Source organism: Podarcis filfolensis, assembly GCF_964270895.1.
Source record: "Podarcis filfolensis genome assembly, chromosome: 1".
Taxonomy (NCBI): domain Eukaryota; kingdom Metazoa; phylum Chordata; class Lepidosauria; order Squamata; family Lacertidae; genus Podarcis; species Podarcis filfolensis.
Window position 1 is genome coordinate 60,492,378 of NC_139604.1, and position 19,839 is coordinate 60,512,216.

At 44.4% G+C, this 19,839-nt stretch overlaps 1 protein-coding gene across 9 annotated transcripts in view; it reads left to right on the forward strand.

The window, feature by feature from the left end:
• The window catches only part of CD151 (CD151 molecule (Raph blood group)), a 40,866-nt gene extending 21,809 nt beyond the window's left edge, over window positions 1-19,057 (forward strand). For 5 of the 9 annotated variants that reach the window (XM_083588160.1, XM_083588161.1, XM_083588159.1 and 2 more), the window contains 6 exons: window positions 22-213; window positions 3,854-3,928; window positions 7,703-7,807; window positions 11,243-11,398; window positions 13,560-13,646; window positions 16,427-19,057. In XM_083588160.1, coding sequence (XP_083444286.1) covers window positions 22-213; window positions 3,854-3,928; window positions 7,703-7,807; window positions 11,243-11,398; window positions 13,560-13,646; window positions 16,427-16,486 — 675 coding nt within the window. In that variant the 3' untranslated portion in view covers window positions 16,487-19,057. The remainder of the gene's footprint in view (window positions 1-21; window positions 214-3,853; window positions 3,929-7,702; window positions 7,808-11,242; window positions 11,399-13,559; window positions 13,647-16,426) is intronic. The other 4 variants (XR_014542046.1, XR_014542047.1, XR_014542048.1 and 1 more) reach the window with 1 other exon arrangement.
• Window positions 19,058-19,839: the final 782 nt, after the last annotated feature.

Genomic DNA, 19,839 nt, shown 5'->3' on the forward strand with positions numbered 1-19,839 from the left:
TATCTTCCTTTCTCTCTTAAGCTGGCAGGTGGAGCTGTGATGGCAGTGGGCATCTGGACCCTGGCTGAAAAGAGCGATTACATAAGCCTCCTGCAGTCCAATACATACATGGCAACAGCCTACATCCTGGTGGTGGCAGGCGTTGTGGTCATGATCACCGGCATCTTGGGCTGCTGTGCTACATTCAGGGAGCAGCGGAGCCTCCTGAGAGTGGTGAGTGTTCTTTGAGCAAGGGGGAAGAACTCAGTGTAGGCAGGGATCGACATGGAGAGCCATGGTAAATTGTAGCAGGGAAATAGGGGTTAAGATAGAAAGAGAGAAATGTTTGGTTGGGGAGACCCACCACTAATTCAGCCCTTGGGAAGCTACTGCCAGTCAGTGTCTGCAATACTGAACTAGATGGACCAGTGAACATAACCCCTGTTGGATCAGGCCAGTGGCCCATCAAGCCCTGCATCCCAGCCAGATGCCTCTGAGAAGCCTGCAAGTGGGACCTAAGCTCAAGAGCATTCTGCCCACCTGCAGTTTCCAGCAACTAGTATTCAGAGGCATGGCTAGACTTGTGTAAGGCATTTTCCTGTGTTCCTATGAGATCCTTCATATGCTCCTCTTTCTGACATCAATAGGAATACTTGTGTTGCAGAAAGTGTGTCAGAGTATAATGTGAAAAGTAGGCTTGCTCCAACTAAATGTGTTGGTGGGGCTGGGAAATGGGCGCGTTCTCTGCCAGTGCAGCAGTGAAAAAGGAAGGTGTGAGTTAGAGGCCTCTTTCGCAGGGACACCGTACAGTAAGGACAAAGAAAGTGCTATGATATTTCTGAAGTGGTATTTCTCATGGCTTGTGATGATACTGGAGCTGACATGGCCTGTAGACCATACCAATCCCTCTTGGCAGGCACACAATGGCCCAGTGTGCAGAAGACTTCTCCCTTTTTGTTTCTGTCTTTCCAAGCCAGCAATTACAGATGAAAAATTTGGTACTGTCCTTTTTTGTTGTTTTGCCACAGAAAACTAATGATTGTCTCTTGGGAACAAAAGAGCCTTTTGTTGCCATTCTCCCCTCCCCTGAGTGGCTGGTTGTGACAGATCTATTGTCGCCTGTCTCTTGGTCTCCGGTTTAGTTAAGCAGCATGCACAACAAACACTTTGTGGCCAGCCAGGCAGAGTTGGCTCAAAGGCTTCTGCCAATCCTGAGCTTAAGCCCATATCCCAGACTTCGTCAGCCTGGCGCCTTCCCTCCAGCTACGTTGGACTACAACTCCCATCAGCCCCAGCCACCACCATGGGAGCTGTAGTCCAACGCAGCTGGAGGGAAGGCACCAGATTGGCAAAGGCTGCCATACCCCAAGCATATTTTCACAAGTCTAGAGGGCCACTTTGCACCAGGTAACCCCAGTTTCTTTCAATGTCATAATCTTGATGCTCAGTACAGAATGTCATATGTAAGGATAGTCTTTGTGGATCATCATGATGAATGAAAATTTGAGGAGTGATGTGTCGGTTGTGTTATTTTATAGCCATAATGATTGAAAGCTAGAAGATATTCCTTTATAATGATGATTGTATGTAGATGGCCCACTGAATTAGAAAGTGTGGGGTCTCTCTCCTCCCCCACCCCTCCAACTCAGATCATATGACTTCCATAAAACTTTATTTTGGAGGTACTCCAGTAGATGATTCACATAGGATATTTAACTGATCTTCCTTCCCAGTTGTGGAATATCATCCTCTCCCTGCCCCAAAGGCAGCTCTCTTTGACTAATAGGAACTCTGATGGATTCTGTCTTCCTGCTCCAACCTCACCTCTTAAAGAAGAAACGTGCTTCTATATATATTAGATGTCTTACAGCTGTGCTGTTTTAAATCTGGACTTTTCTATCAGCCCTGATCGTTCTGCCATTGGAGAAATATACATATAGATATATCTCCTCAGTGGTCTGGTTGTGGGAGGAGGAGTGTACTTTCAAAGGGGACAATGTGAGAACACAAGCACTGGAAATTACAACTTTCCAGCTCCTTAGTTGATTGTTTCCTCTTTCCTTAATGTACAAGCTGGACAAAGGGATGATGTCAGTAGCTCTGACTAACTTGTCTCCAAAAAGAAAGCAAGAAAGCGGTCCCTTGGGTTAAGGTGTGCTTCTGTTCAATTTCAGTCTCCCATTTTGGTTAGCCAGAGCGCTGCTAGGTTACTCATTCTCATGGTATGAAAGGGATACCTTGTCCAAGCATGCAGTTGGTCTGAGGCTTCAGCAACACTTTGTGGGGTGAGTGAATGGCTGATGCAGTGTTCTCACAGACTGAAGGCTGCCTGGCAGAGAAACCCTTCTAACTTCTACTGTTCAGTTAAATAACATTTATGCTATGACCTTCACTAGTGTGTATTTCCAGGGCAGCTAGCAAAGGAAGTAAATAAGAAAATTAAATCCCTCAGATGAAAGATTGAAAGGCAGTTATTAAAGAGCATAAAAAACACACATGCTGGTCTTTAAAAAAACTTTTCAAGAGCAGCATAGAACTTCATAGGTTTTCCAACGGTTGGAAACACTCTGTGAGATAGGGCACCACAACTGAGAAGATCCTTGCCTAGTCACTACCTGCCTTAACTCCAATGGCAGGGGCTTTGCAGGATGGTCTTTGGGTGTCCTAAGTCAGGGTTTGCCTGCATGGTGCTGCAGAAGTCTCCCCTGGGACTTGCAGGGATCCTGCTGGCTGCTGACATGGGCTTGTAAAAAGCAGTCTATTATAGCCAATAGACTAGGTTGTGGTGTGTGTAGCACCTGTGTCACTAAAACTGCAATACCAAAAAACACATTATCAGTAATTGTGTGTGGCTAAGTACCATAATGCCGGTGGCTGATACTTGTATACAAAGAGTTTCCAAGCAAATACATTTCAGATTTCTCCCATTATATTAATTCTAATTCTGTTGCTGATGGTACATGTACAGGTCAGACTGTCATAATCTTAGTGATGTAACGTGTCATGAGTTCTGTATGATCCAAGCCTTGCTCAAGTTCTGGGTTGGTTGTTAGCAGAATGGTCCGCTTTAGGGGGTCTCTGAGCAACTGGGGCAGGGAAATTCTTCTGTGTTGCACCCTGTCCCTGGTTTTATTCTTTGACGGTTCAGTCAAAAGTTCCGGAAGCTGCCCTGTGCTGCTGCAGGCATGTTGCTGACTCTTGCCCACTTGGGAGAGCCCTCCCTGCAAGAAGCCCAGCTATTCTGAAACCCTCCCTGCCCTCACCAAGGAAGCATTCCACTGCCCCCTAACAAGCTTGTGATGAGCTCCTAATGATGTCGCTTTGGAGGGCTTGCATTTCAAGACAAGTGGCGTTGGCAGGAGAGAAGTAGGAACCACAGCTGTGAAAACCGCCCAGGGACGAACCGAGGATTGGTCACTCGTGCTTTGCATGCAGGAATATTTGAGTCTCAATCCCTGGTATTTCCAGTTAAAAGCATTGCAGGTAGCAGGACTATGAAAGACAGCTGTGGAGATCCATTGCATATCTGAGTAGGCATGCTGGGCTGGGTGGACTTGAGTCAGCGTAAGGCAGCTTCATATGTTAACTACACTGGTTTTTGTTGCTGAATCTACTGAACCCAACATTTCATCTCTAGCTGTGCCACTGGATCCCAGCAAGTTACTTTCCCCATTCCGTGCTGCCCATTCTCTGGGCTTTCAAGCGTTGGCACCCACCTCTGCTGGTTTTGCCAGTCTATGTTTCTTAGGGAGGAAGTGCAGTCAATTTGTTAGCTTTGAGCATTTCCTCAAAGATTTGCATAGGGCTGCCTTTCACCGGTGGTGACATTATGCTTTGGTCTTTTCTAACACATGTCATTTTGCTTTTTTTGCAGTATTTTATATTGCTGCTGTGCATCTTCCTGCTTGAGGTAATTGCTGGAATCCTGGCCTATATCTACTACCAGCAGGTAAGCAGCCACTAATAACTAGCAAAGAGCCCCTCAGTTTGACAGACTGTATTTTCCAGGGTTCTCACACCATTGCCTTTCACTTCTCACAAGTGTCCTGGTGTTTGTCATAAAAAAGCATGCACATGTTTGTTTGTTTGTTTGTTTGTTACACTTATATACCACCTTCTCCTTCAAGGGGGTGTACAAGGTTCTCCCCATTTTATCCTCACAACAACCCAGTGAGCTTCATGGCTGAGCGGGGATTTGAACTCTTCATCGCTATGTCACACTGGTTCTCCTTTCGCTCTGCACAGCCCCACCCGTCATTCTGCTGTGGTTTCCCTTCATACTCCCATGCCCAATCCCAGCCAGCCCTATAGTGACAGCAGTGGCAACATCACAGGTGAAAGAAGCCTGCTGCGGGCAGAGGCACTTCGGTTCCCTATGAACATGTCTGTTGCAGAGATGAGTGATGCCCCATACCAAGGCCACTGTGGCCAATAAACCGATACCCTGAACTGATGGGGTGAGGGGTGGGTGTACAAGAGATATTTAAGTGTCCTCGAATAGCAGGCCCGCATTGTGGCGACTGCTGAGAGTTCAATTTAAAGGTGTGTTATGAGCCCATCTCGTCCTACCTTTTTTCTCTCCCGGTACCTTCCTCTGGTGTATAAAAAAAACTTACTTTCATTTCAAATCTTATTTGCATGCATTCGTTTACAATGTTGGCCCAAGCAGAGCCAGTTTTGTGGTGCAGCAATGTATTTATTTATTTGATTCCATTTATGAATCACTTCCCATAAAATATGTTGAAGCCATTTCACAGTGAAAAACGTCATCAACAAAAATAATTCTATGTGTAAAAAAAACCACACCATTTCGTGGGTCTACTCTGAGAATGTCTCTGTACAATATGACCCAGTGATTTATATCAATTTGATTTTTTTTAAATTTAAAAAAAAACTACCACTGCCACCCGAAATGGTATTTGCCTATGAATTGTGTATGAGTTTGCCAATTTAATACTGCATGAAATAGATCAGCATTGAGCTGATCTAGAAAAAGTGTCTTGATGTGTGAAAATACCCTCTAACAAAGCATCTGGCTAGCTGCTGCACCTGTGCTTGGAATACAAATTTCCCTTTGCATTGCCTCTTTCTCTCTTTTCCGTTGTCACATTAGTATGAAATGGACTAACAGTCTGATTGCTTGTGCTGAAGATTCCCCCCTTACTAGCAAAAAGCTGTTGTTACTGTAGCACCTTCCTATTGCATAAATAAGTGCGACTAAACTCAGAAAAGCTCAGTGGGGAAAATAAGAGGTCTACATGCACCAACTTCCTCAGGATCATCCATATTTTGTTTAAACAATTCTGATGTCAGCATTCAGCTACAAGTATACAGATCTGGTGGCCTAAAGGCAATGGGAAGATAGGTATGTGACAGAACACCGTAACTCGGGTCTTCACACATATCCTTTTATAAAACTGATGTGTGCATTTCAACAAAGCTTGATCTCCTGGGCTACACCACATGCTTTCGTAAGCTGCCACCAGCTTTGCATAGATCAGCCGTTCCCAACCTGGTGCTCTCCAGATCTTGCTGAACTACAGCCCCAGCCAGCGTGGTCAAGGTTATCAAGGATGGAAGTTGTAGTCCAAAACATCTGGACGGCACCAGGTGGGGTGGCTGTTCTAGATGGGGTTTTTTATAGTCTGTTCCCTCCACCCCATAGCCTCTTGCAGGGATTTTGTTGCATCTTATTTATTTAATGGGTAAGGTAAAATGAAGCTAACTCCTATATCCAGGTTTGCATGGAAATTTTTAATAGGCTGCCTTGAACAATTCCTAAGCAATCACAACTTCATATGGACAGAAATCATCCAGCATAGAACAGGCCAAACATTTTTTCAAAGAGAGGAAGCTTTCTTTTTCAAAAGCTGTCTGAGGAATCATTAGCTCTTAGGATGGTTATCCAATCAGCTTCCCAGGAAGGATGAGCTAATTTAAAATGCTGTTTCAGGAATGCATGGGATTGGCTTTGATAATGCAAGCAAGTGAGCATGGCATGCTGGGATTTGTAGTTTTGGGAGGGACACCAGTGTTTGTGTGGCTCCTACTTGTTTTGCAAGCCTCTGTTTCTTGTGTCTGCCACGCCTTCCTTGCAAGCCTCCTTTCCCCTTATATCTAGAGTTGAATGCACTTTGTCTTTTGTGATTCTTCCTCTTATTTTCCCCTCCTTGCTTCCCTTTCCCCCAATATGCTTATAAAACTCTGTGTATTTGCTTTTGCTGCCTTTGTTCCACGCTGCAGTTCTTTCCTATGAGCCCACAGGTAATTTATTTTGTTTTTCCTGGAAGGCATCTGCTAATTGAGTCTCTCTCTCATTTTGCTTTTGGTGCCAGCAAACCTTTCCCCTTGTATTTGTGTTAATTATTCATCTCTAAAGCCTCATATCATTTGGGTTCAAATCAAAGCACTAGTCTGGCAAACAAATGATGCTCTAGTCACTCCTTTGATATGTTTACCTTGTACAAGTGGAATTTAAGGATGTATCACTGCTGTATTTTGATGCAAAAACCCTTGCTTTGTTTCCTGGGGCATCTGCTCCCCTCCCCAAGTGCTTCAGTGGTAGAGCATTTTCTTTAGATGCTGAAAGGTCTCTGGGCTGAGTTCCTGACATTTGCAGTTAAAAGATCTCCATGGGTTGGATTGAGAGAGATCTCTGCTCAAGATCCTACAGATATGTAGCCAATCAGGGTTGACAGGTAGTTAGCTGGACGAGTCCATAGTATAAGGCAGCTTTGTTGTTTCTGTGTACATTGTAGTAAGAGTTTGATGGAACTTTCCATGTCATTCACCAGCAGTGAAGTGCATGCATGAGAGAAAATGTAGCTCATGGTGACAACTTCAGAGTTGTACTTTCAAAAGTATTGGGGTTGCTGATAGCCTGTCCCATGAATCCAGTCAAGCCCAGGTGCTTAGGCCCAAGCCAGTGGAGCCCCAGGGCCATAAAACAAGCTAGAATTCAAGTGAAGTGGGATGCCTGTTTATTTTACAGAAAATCTTAGAAAATAAGCTTAGGCTAGAAGCGGCCAGACTTCAGGATTGTGGGATGTGTATTTGGCTTTTTAGAAGACACCCAAGGTCCACCAACTGGAGCAAAATAGTGGCAGTGTGATTCTGGTAGAACGTTGTTGGAACACTTTCAACTCGGGAATTGTTTTCAGTAGCAGAACTAAGCTCACAGTCCAGTTGGACACAAATCAACTGCTGGTTCCCCTCCTGCAGCTTTCTTAATCTCAGCAGCCTAATTTAGAGGGGAGAAGGGGAGTGTGTCATTCCTATTGTTAAAGGATTGGGAGTCAGAATTCTTACAGATCACTCAGATCTCACCAGCAGATTGTGATCTACTTAGGCAAAAGGGAAGAAAGGCTTGTTGCATCTTGGGGATTCTCTAGAGCTTGGGGATTCTCTAGAGCAGGGATGTGATCTTCCATTAGTCCTGGCCTACATGGCCAGTGGCCAGGAAGTTGTGAGTTCTAGTCCTGCTACATCTGGTGAGCCACAGGGTCCTAATCCTGCTCTAGAGCAACCCACTTGCCTAACACTCTGCAACTCTCCATCTCACCTTTGTTTCCCAAATTTATTTATCTTGTAAAATTGGACCAGGGATCTATTGAGTCATTCTGGGTGCAGTTTTGTGTTGGTTATCATACAGAGAGCTATGTCAAAGAAGGATGTTATTCATATTTTTTTTCCATCCCCACTACCTTTTCCCCACCCTATGCAGCTGAATACGGAGCTGAAGCAAAATCTGAAGGAGACAATGACCCAGAAGTACATGAAGCCGGACGAAGTGTCTGTGACTAGTGCGGTGGACAAACTGCAGCAGGAGGTAGGCTTAGGAAATGGATTTAAATAGGGTGATAAGATTCTACATCTTTTGACTATGGAAGGAAGTATTCCACCAAATATGTGGAATGGTTTCTCCACTTGCCTAAAATGCACAACAATTGATACAAGATAATAAACACCAAGGCATCTATCTGTAACAAACATCCATAAAAATGGCAAAAGTAGTTTCTTTCCCAAATAGGTTTTATCTTAAACAATTGCAAACGGAGTAAATAAAGAGTTCACTTGTAATATATCAGAGGTTCAGTGCTCATTTCTTCTCTTTCCAAAATAGATTTTATCTTGAACAACTGCAAACTCAGTAATAAAGAGTCCACTTGTGATATTCCAGTGGTTCAGTGCTTGGACATCGTTCTGGTAATCAGACGTTTCGTCACTAAACTGTAGGAGGTTTGACAAACTGAATGACATCGTTCTCTTTCTATGTTCCTCCCAATGGAAACATGCAGATGGGGACAGATATACCCCTCCTTCAAGTCGTTTACATACTGTCTTCTCTTGTATATATTATTTACTACAAAACTCGATGACTAAGCTCTTTAGCGATGAAACGTCTGATTGATATCCAAGCCCATGATATATCACAAGTGAACTCTTTATTTACTGCATTTGCAGTTGTTTAAGATAAAACCTATTTGGGAAGGAAACTACTTTTGCCATTTTTATGGACATTTCTTGTTTGTTTACATATAGTTGCCTTGGTGATATTATCTTGTGTCGATTGCAGTAGTCTGTTCATTGTTTTATTGTTAAAATGCACAAGGGCATCTATGACATGTATCTTCTGGCCTCATCTCTGTGAACTAGCCTCTGCCCAGCTGGTACCATCCAGATACTGTATTTTGGCCTGCAATGCCCATCAGCCTCAGCTTGCCCTACTGGCTGAGGCTGATGGGAGTTGTAGTCCAAAATATATGGAGAGCACCAGCTGGGCAGAAGCTGGTATACACAGTTGCAATTTGGACCTGCATACTGCTGTTGCAAGAAGATCCTATGTGCTGTGGAATGGGGGTTGCAAGAATCCAGCTGTGCTGTGCTATGGCCTGTAGATTCTATAAACATGGTGGGAATGAGCTTCATTCTCATGCACACCTCCTGTGCACATGGACGATTTTATTATGCGAATTGAGGTCTTGCACACACATTGATGCGCAACAGGCCTTCTTTCCACCTCCCTTTTTTGTGGCAAATGCTATCTGCGTTGCAAAATGAGAGTCTAATTGCATAGAAAAATATATAGGCCTCTGCTCATCTGGATTGTTTGATTCACAACTGGAGAGGGGGAACGCCAGACTTCCATTTTCTTGAGTAGCACATGAAATTATCAAATTACTGTTTTATCTCTCTCTCTCTCTTTTTGTAAATGGCTCTGAGGTTTGTTTGCTTTTTACAGTCAAGCGGTATATACATTTTATGACATGAATAAATAACTATGAACCAGCCTTAAGAGATCTAGAGTTTGTGAGATACAGCTTGTCAGAATATTTGCAGAGTATTTGACCACACAGAGCAGTCCCTTGGATACCCTGACTGGGCTTTCCAAATATAGATAATTTCCCCCATGCCTCCTACTTTGTACAGATCACTTTCCCATGCCTTCTACTTTGGTTAACCTCCTTGGTCAAGAGGTGCTGTACAGGCCACATGTATTATTAGCACATTGCTGCCTCTTGGCTTCATTCCTGGCACAAGAAGTCCCAAAAGAGAAGCACAAGTGCAGCTGGTTAAAATAAACAGGTGGCCATATTTAGTGGTTGCGTCTCCGAAGCACCAATCCACTATACCTTCACATGTCATTTGAAGAGAAAAGTGAGAGCGCAGACACATCTTCATTTGGAGCAAATGTGGCAGCCTTTCCGAATGTGGAAGGTGATGAAGCCCCCGCTACTTCTTTGTCACATCTTTTTCTCGGAGCCAGTAATCTCTAGTGATGGAAGTGTATGATGGGGAATCCAGTTTACAACAGAGCACAGAGAAAAGGCAGAGATTTTATCTTCCATCAAGCAGAGAAGCCCTATTTTAGGTCATTCCATCAGGGAGCACTTGTGTTGTCTGACACACCTAGTTTGGAAAACTTGGACAGGCATCTCATTGTTTTAGGCTGTAATTCATACAGGAGAGGAAGTGCACTCAGCTGCGTAGCTCCAAGGTTACAGAAAGTTATTTGAGACTTGCCGCAGTTCAGAAAGAAGGTGAAACCTTGGCTAGTGACAGGGGAATGATTGGTTCCTACTATTCCTACTTTTTAGTTAGTAAAACCACTTTACCACAGCAATATTTTTATACTTATGTGGCTTTTTAAAATGTTGATATTCTAGACAGTAGTCCAAGTGGGAGATAACCAGAGCATGCACCGCTCTGGTGAGACAGCCCACGGGCAGGTAGGGTCTCAGCCTGCATACCAGATGGAGCTGGTAAACAGCTACCTTGGACACAGAATTAACCTGTGCCTCCCTGGACAGCTGTGAGTCCAAAATGACTCCCAGGCTGTGCACCTGCTCCTTCAGGGGCACAGTTGCCCCATCCAGGACCAGGGAGTCCTCCACACCTGCCTTTCCCCTCAAGAACAGCACTTCTGTCTTGTCAGGATTCATCCTCAATCTGTCAGCCATATTTCAAAAAGTAAAAACCAGGACACCACCCAAATTGTTGGGTTGTTTTTTTTTTACTTGCCTAAGATCCAGGACAAAGCACCTTCTTTTGGAAATTTCCCCCTTTGATATCCCAGTAATGTCCAGGAAAATCTGGGCGTATGGCAGGCCTACACATGCCGAGCTTCTGTCTGCCTGCCTAGGGTGTTTCTCTGCAGACATGACATAAGACGGGAAAATGCAAGGAAGGGAGGAGACTCGCTTGGACTGTAATGGATAGGAAGCATGTGAGCGTACAGCATGCCTGCCAGGAATGAGTTCACTCTATGTCTCTTCTACACCATGCCGAATATTTGATCTGCTTACAGAGAATGTAGCTTGATACAGCGAGAACAACCAGAGTAGCCTCTTCATTGACTGTCAAAAGAGCAGCAGGATGTTTATAGGCCAGCTTACACACATCCCATATATGTATAGTAAGTAGCAGTGACATCACCATGTATATCTTTGTTCAAGGATGGCTTTATATTTAAGGAATGCTTTCTTTAAAAGAAACCAGTCAGCAGTCATAGTTATACTCCCTTACAGAAATGCCAGCTAAACCCAGCTTGGTGTTGCTCTTGGGAAGAAATGTGCACAGCCCTCTAGCTCTGCAAAAGCTCAATAGCTCTTCTATTGTATGACTGGTGGGCTGTATGCTCCTGCAGTTGTGCAGGCCAGAGGTACAGGCATTCACAGACATGATACCATAGACAACTTGAGTGTTGCAACATCTTTTGGCAATAAGCCCTGCAAACTTTACCTTTATGTTTGTGTGTGTTCAGTTTAAGTGCTGTGGCAGCCATAATGCTTCAGATTGGAGTGACAGTGAATGGATCAAATCTCCTGATGCATTAAACCGGAAGTTCCCTGACAGTTGCTGCAAGACAGTGACAGATAAATGTGGCCAAAGAGATCATCCTTCGAATATCTACAAAGAGGTAAGAAATCAGACCTGAGCTGCCTCCCTCTTATCTGAAAGTTAAGTGGATGCCAGATGGCTCTGAGACTACTTTTATCAACAAGTTGCATGCAAGGCACCACAGCAGATTCAGCCTCTCAGCCTGAAGATTTTCTTCTAGAGTAGTCACAAAACTAGTCGCAAATAGATATTTATATTCCTCAACCGTTCTGTTCCAACACGTGGGCAGGTGAGGCAGAGATACTTTGCCACCATCTTGTGGTGTTCTTGGGTTGTTGTTTTTACCATTTTCAATGAAAAGGGACAAACAGTCAGACTTGGCAACCTAAACTGTATTTTTTTTAAAAAAAAGTTTGTCCCCTTAAACTCAAAAATACTTTGGGAAGTTTTTTTTAACCACGGAATTCCAATTTTCCAACTGTCAGTTGATGTTTCAGTCTACAGAGTGTTCTGCCAAAGAGTGATGGCAATGAAGCAATCATTTTTCAACAGGATTCAGAGGGGGATTAAATGATATGAGGAGCATGAATAACTTCTGCAACTAAGCTTGTTTTAGTCAGGCAGAGACAGACTAAGCCCTGTGCCTCGGGGCATGATTGCTGACTGCTGGGCCCAGGTGATTCCTGCTGCCCACCCCCTAGCTTCTTTTCCAAAGTGCAATAGGACATACTTTTGGTGAGAAAAGATACTCGTTTGAAAGGAGATTCCACCATTTTGTATTTCCTTCCCCAGCTTGCCCTGGCCTCCATATCCTCCTCATTCGTCTCTTCTCTCACATTGTCTTGTTTCTACATTGTAGGCCTATTGGGGCAGGGAACTGTCCTCTCATGTAAATCACACAGAAGTGCCATTTATGTGGATATAAAGAAATGTATTAAATAATATTTCCAAAGATTTGGAAAGAATAGTGAAGTATTTATATTCTGCAACATTTGCCTCCAGTCTGCCTTTTGAGATTGACCTGCCTGTGACAGGCTGCTGAAAGGAAACGTAGAAAGAATGACCAGTTTACATAACCAGTTTAAACACATTTCAAAACACTCGTTCCCTCTCCTTAGGGAATCCTGAGAACCATATTTGTATGGGAAGGGACAGGAGATCCTTTAACAAAGGATTTTAAGCATCTTCCCCAAACTAGACCTCTTTGGGGGGAGACATAGAAGTTAAATTGGTACAAAGTACCGTATTTTTGGCTCTATAAGACTCACTTTTTCCGTCCTAAAAAGTAAGGGGAAATGTGTGTGCGTCTTATGGAGCGAATGCAGGCTGCGCAGCTATCCCAGAAGCCAGAACAGCAAGAGGGATTGCTGCTTTCACTGTGCTGCAATCCCTCTTGCTGTTCTGGCTTCTGAGATTCAGAATATTTTTTTTCTTGTTTTCCTCCTCCAAAAACTAGGTGCGTCTTGTGGTCTGGTGCGTCTTATAGAGCGAAAAATACGGTAGTTATAAGTGTGTTCTGTAGATACTCCTTTCCATTTTCATCCTCGCCAGAGCTATCCCATGAGGTAGGCAAGGCTGAGGGATGGTGACTGACTGAAAGCCATCCCATGAGCTTCATAGCTCATGGGGGATTTAAACTTGAGTCTCCTCAGCTCTGCCTTTACTGGCTTGAGCTTTGAAACCATGAGCCATGTACTCATGTGCTTTCTTCCTTAGGCCACTACCCAGTGGGAATACATTTGTGGAATAATCAAACAACTTAAAAAATAAAGCTTGCCTCACACTGCAGCTAATCCTGTTATTTCTCCTGTCTGCAATGACTTGGCAAGGCAGATAAACAGGCCACCAGGAGGCCAAAGACAATATTTTAAAGATGGAGGCAGACAGCGATTGAGCTTCCCTAACGCTGTGTTCTACTTCATCTCTTTTTTTAGTGCCTGTTGATGTTACAGGTTTACAGTTGGCTGCTGATGCTCCACTGATTCAAGCTACTACTACTGATTTGACTTTGTAGGAGCCCTCTATTCAGGCCACATGTGTAACATGGTTAAAGTGAAGCATTAGGCCAAGAAATCCTTGCAAGGATGAGCATTTCTTCAGATGCCCCAGCCCATTTTTTTATTTTCTTGCATTTATTTGCTGTGTGAAAACTTTTTTTTCACATGCGAATCTCGAAACAGCACAAGAAGACACAAATTAAACTTGAAATTATGTCAACAATTTTCTCTCTCTCTTTCTAGGGTGGCTGCATCACTAAACTGGAAAACTTCATCCAGGAACACCTGAAAATCATTGGAGCAGTGGGGATTGGCATTGCTTTTGTACAGGTATGGGCTAGTAATATGCAAGATTGAAGTGGGCAAGGTTAGAGCTTGGGAGACCACCATGCTACAGTTCCTGTCTCAGGTTTACTGTTATGAGCGTAATTGGCGACTGGGTACCTGTAAGCAAAGTCTGACCCATGGATACCTGTCATGCAGTTTACCATTGATCTGAAAGCTGCTATAGGACAGACAAACAAACAAACAGCGCTGCAGAAAACATATGGGTAATCAACCACAGAAGAGAAAGAGAAAGGTTTCAGGAATATCATGAAAGGTGCATACTTCCCCAGCAGGGGCTAGGCAGGAGTGTGGCATAGCACTTGGCCAATTGCTCCGGTGGTTGGCTTTGGATTGGCCTGTTGCCCACTCTAGTTGCCAACAACACTGCATTAGGGCAAAAAGGACATCGATTTCTCTTTGCATCGATTTTTCTCTTTCTCTCTGTAAATTAGAGATAATAGCTTTGCAGTATCCAGAGGATCCTGTGTGCAAATTGTAACCATGTAAAAGCAGCTGGAATTAAGCAGCAGTCCAGCACCACTGGATCCTGGAGGCTTCGTTGGGTTTGCTGTGAATGTGGGAAGTGATTCTATATTCCATCTCTGTGCCTTGAGCAATCTTCTGGTCATGGAAGTAGCTGTCATCTCTGATCTTATTTTTCACACACACACACACACACACACACACACACACACTTTAAGCTCAAGTATCATCTCACATTGCACTGTGTGTGTGTGTGTGTGTGTGTGTGTGTGTGAGAGAGAGAGAGAGAGAGAGAGAGAGAGAGAGAATATTCTCACCCATGCCAATTTCTTTTGCAATTTTCTATATCTCCATGATTTGTGGCAGTCATGAATTTCTGAAGCCAGTGTGTTGGCTGAGCACAGTATATTAACTAGCATTGCTAATGAGTTCTCAAAAGTTACTAGCCCGCGCACACATACACCCAAAGTTGCCTGCCAGCCTGCATACCTGCACTTACCTGTCTTGCCATTTGTGGTTCATTAATGGCCTCAAAAGTTGGCTTGCTTTCAGCTTTCAAATTGCTTCCCTAACTGGAGACAATTCCCACTCAATACAAGCAACCACACAAAGGACTGTTTACATGCCTGATATTAACCTTTGACCCTGACAAGTGGCCCTCAGAAAGTTGCCCTGAATGGAATGTGGCCCTCCCCACCTCCTGGGTTCCCTGCTAAGAAGCTACAGTAGAAGCCAGCTTTGGTGGTGTTTTCTTAGATGTGAGTTATCTGATTCACTGTCAAATTGAGAGAATGTCTCCCCCACAATCATTTTAAAGTTGCAATTTTCCAAAAACATATACATGTAAATCCCTAATAACCTGTGTGCTTTAAAAAAATCCTACAGTTTATGGAGTAAGGGATGGAGGCACTTCTAAAGGTTTGAGGTTGCCAACTCTAGATACAAATGACTCAGTAAAAAAAAAACACCAACATACTATTTACTGAAGGGAAGGTTGTGAAAAACAGAAGTATTTCTGTAAAGCAGTGAGAAGGCAGCCTCTAGTGGTGATTTGTCCCAACAACTGCTCAGACTGAGCAGTGTAATTAGAAGGGGATGCTTTTAAAACAGGGGACCCCAAACTAAGATCCGCGGGTCAGATAAGGCCCGAGGAACTCATTTATCTGGCCCGTGGCGACCTCGCTGCCACTGCCTGCTCTTACTAGCACTGTGCTGCACAGTTGCCCAGAGGAGCACCAGAGGAGCACCGGAAATAGCTTGTGTGCATGCGCAAGTGTTATTTGAGCATGCACAAGTGTTATTTCCAGTGCACATCTGGGTCAGAGGAGGCCCGTGCACATGCGCACAAGCTAATTCTGGTGCTCCTCCGACCCGGAAGTGCACCGGAAATAGTGTGTGCACACGCATATGGGCACGCGCTCTCCAGCCCGCCGCACAATCAGCACTGGAGACACCGGCCTGAGGTGCGGTAAGTTTGCTGACCCCTGTTTTAAAATAACTTCTTTTTCTTAAAATTCAGAACACTACCAGAATAACCCACAGTGATATCTTGGGAGTTTTGACAATCACATAGTAACTATCCATTGCTCGATTTCTCTCTTTCCTTCCCATTTCAAATAATTATGAGAATGTTTCCTTTTCCTTTTTTTTTTTTTAATGGCCAAAGGTGAAATGTGCAGTGATCTTAATGTAATCGTAATGCCAAACCAGTGCATTTCTCCCTTCCTCTCATGCCTTTGCAGCTGTCATTGTAAAGTGCAGTTCACTCAGGACTGGCTCTTTCTCACTTGGGCGAGATTTTCCTTTTACTTCTTACAGAAAACAGCTATTACCAGCTGTCCAAAGGAATGCCCTTGCTTGCAGCATCACATCTCTATTACAGCTGAGCTGCCCTGCTGGAGCATAGGAAATTACCTTTTACGAAGTCATACTTTTGGTTCATTGAGCGGTAACTGAGAGGCAGTGGCTTTCCAGGGTTTTTGACAGGGGTCAGCTATACCTGGAAATGTTGGAGGCTGAGCCTGGGACCTTCTGTGTGAAAGCCAGATGCTGTCCCTGAGCTACAGACCACTGAGCTTGCCCAGGCTTCAGGGTTCACCTGCTGAGGTTTCAGGTCATATTTTCTCTGTACCCATATTGGAAGCTCGGTCCCTTCTGACTGCAAAACTCTGTATGATTGCAAGGGACCAACATTCTCTTCCATGTGAGAAGAATGAAGAGGTGCTGAGATACATGGCTTGATGCATTGCTTCTCCTGTTGCTTACCCATGTTTTGTATTGTTGGTTTTTTTGCCTTCTAGATATTTGGGATGCTCTTCACTTGCTGTTTGTACAGGAATTTGAAATCTGAGCCTTACTAGGGAAGCTTGGAAGACCACCCCACCTGCTTGACTACACCACGTTCCATCCCATCACCCTATCCTTTTAGGCGGCAGCACAGAAAAAAATCAACCTCGCAAGGACTTCTGCTGCTTAAGGAAACTTATTCTTGGATCACCCAGTGCCTCTGCCAGAGAGAGAGAGATCAGTTGTCCTCCTTATGGCAGTCGTGGAGGCCCAGGGCTCACCCAGTCTTTTCTTTGTGGTCCAGAGTCATGGAGTTGTAGAATTCTTATCTGCCAGAAATGTTTCCAAGCCCAGGCCCAAACATTCAGTCTGAAAGAGAGATCATCAACGCTGCCAGGGGCCCTGGCACCTTTCCTGTTTCACTTTTAGCCCTCTTTTAACCAAGACATTGACTCTCCGATCAGCTGACAACTAGCCCACAAGGATGCATAAGGCATTCACAGGTTGGGAGATTTAAATCCTCTCTTCCTGCACCCAGAAGAAGTGCCTTTCTGGACCAGTGGAAGTTCTGATGCGATGGCTCTTTCCCATCCAAGGCAGTGCCTCCTTCTGCTGGGTAATCTCTTCTCCCGATCTCCTTGAGGTTGTGCCTGAGAGATGGATGGACTAGGTTACCCACAAAGCCGGCTGCTTCATCCTCAGGGCCTTCCCTCTGCCCCAACAGGAAGCCCCCCTGGAGACGAGTCTTGTGCCTTTCAGGCCAGGTGTTGGAGGACGTTCTTTTATTCTCTTAATTAGAAGCCTTGGCCTACTTTTTCCAACAGACACACAAACAATAAGCTTTCTGTTGAAATGGTTTCCTGCCTCAACTGTGCTGTCAAGATAACCCGACACTGTGGAATCGTGCAGCTCCCCTTTTCATAGGAATGAGCATCCTCTCCCAGAATGACACATCATTTAACCGGGGAGAACATACTTCTACTTGCTTTTGTGTTGATCTTCAAAGTCTGATTAGCCAGCCAGGTACTCTCTGGCTGGCATGAAAACCCAGAATTCAGCTCTCCTATCCCCCTCTCTCATTAATTTACTGAGTATGCTTCATACCAAAATGATTTCAATTGGCAGTAAGGCATAAAATTGCAAATTGAACTATTTGGTGCAAGGAGAGAAAGTGGCCGGTATCTTTTGTATCCACAGCAGTTGCCTCTTCTGCTGTAGAGGAGGCTATTCTAGGAATGGCTTCCAACAGCGGATTTGCTAGTTTTCCCAATAATTCACCCACTCTAAAGGTTTTCACAGAATATGTTTTAGAAACAGAAAAAGCATCCTTGATAGAGTAGGTGTCCAGATCCTGTTTGTATAGCCAGTGTCCAAGTATTCCTTCCCCATTCTTACATTGACCTGTTTCACGACTGCCTCACATTTTGATTTCAGTAAGGTACCTCTTCCATTTAACAGCTTTTCCCACACCTCATTTGTAGGTCCATTGTAGCAACAGCAGCATGCTGAAGAATATACTTCCTGTAACTGATGGGGAACCAGGTGGGCCCTCCAGATGTTGGACCACAGCTCCCATCATTCCTGGCCATTGGTAATAGTAGCTGGTGGCTGATGGTTGTTGAAGTCCAATATATGGATCCCCATCCCTCTCCTATCCCACTGAAAGTCTCCCGAGTAAACAGTGTGGCCGCTTGTGTATTTGCATTCTATAGGTTCCGTTGAAGCTCTTGCATTGCCCCTCCATAGCCCATTCTTCCCTGTCCCCTTTCACACACCTGGCTGGGGGCAAGAGCAATCACATGGCCTAAAGAAGCTTTTCCCCAGTCTCTGGCGCCTTCCTGACATTGCCAGACTCCCAGCTTCCATCCTACCTTACTGTGGTTGATAGCAGTTGGGAGTCCTAACAACACTGGAGGGCACCAGGCTGTGGAAAGTTGATCTAAGCCCCCACCATCACCACCAAAGGCCAGCGTATACAGGTTTTGCCCAAACTGGGAACCTAGTCTTACACTCCAGGATTTTCCTTAGCTGGCTAAATGTGACTTTCTCCAACTAAAGTAGAGACTAAAGGTAATTCCATCTCCAGCCCTTTGTGGGCTCTGATAGGCAAGCACTTAATATAAACACACCACCCAAGAAAGTCCATGTCACATAATTGCCTCTCATGGGTGCAGTGAAAAATGGAGTGTCCTCTTGGCTGCTTTGCTCAGGAGGTTCAGGAACAGTTCAGGAGGCAGCTGGGGAGATGTAAAGCATGATCACACATGGTAAACGTCCTTGCAGGAGAAAGGTTTTGCGCCATTCTCACTGTAAAGGTGGGTGAGTATCTAAATTATTACAAATTAAATTGCTAAATTATTTCTTTATACCTACCTGATATTTCTCTCCCCACTCCCCAACCTGCAAGAAAACAAAAGATCCTGATTGCAGTTGCTTGAAACAGTATTTGACTACTGAAGTGCATTTGTGTGGATGGCTAGCTTTCTCTCCACCTCCCTCCACTGGGGAACTATATTGTGCCATGGTAAGAGAGGCCAGGGGTTGCCAGTCAGCAATCTGTGCTTGCTCTTTGGTTTTTCCTCATATAATAACCATGCTTTAAATACAGTTTATGTTGCTGGCCAATAAAGCTAATATTGTCTGTATTTTGTCCTGTGTGAGGCTGAAGTGATAACGTGGGTTTGCGGAGTAGCCAAACACCTCATCAGTAACAGGGACGGGGGTCTGGGAGATTGTCAACTACCATATTTCAAATATTTGCGCATCACATGATGCGCCTGACAGTACCTCCTATGATGTCTCAGTCAATATCTCCTGAAAAATTCACAAAGTGCTGGAGGCAGTTCAGTCTTCCTGCTCAGTTCCTATTTCTGACTTGGCGTCTCCTGCATTGAACATGCTGCCACTTGAAAGATGAGCATGTTCATTGGATGCCAGGATTAGACACCCACCCTTCCCATTGGTTCTGAAGAAAGAGCAGTGGTGACTGATGCAGATGGTTGGGGACACATACCTACTCCACACTTTTGTGGTCCTGTCTCTCTTTCTGTTGTTTTAAATGTGGCACTCATTTTGTGTTCTTCTGGGCCCCTTGGCAGCCATTTTGTGACTCTCAAAATTCCAAATGTGCCCAATGGCCCCCTAAGGTTGATGATCCCTCCCCGCGAACCTCACCCTTGATGTAATAGAAGCAGGCTCTTGTGCAACCCAGACTATTGTGCATCAGAAGCACACCAGAAACTCAACCTAATGAGTGAATCCCATGTCTATCTCTGGGTTGGTTCACTATTTTTGAAACTGGAATTACAGTCATTCATACATCCATAGTTTCTGCACTGTAGCATACCATTCAATGCATGTGTAAAGCATATGACTCCCCCCCACCCCCGATCCTGGGCACTGTATCTTTTTTGAAGAGTACTGGGAA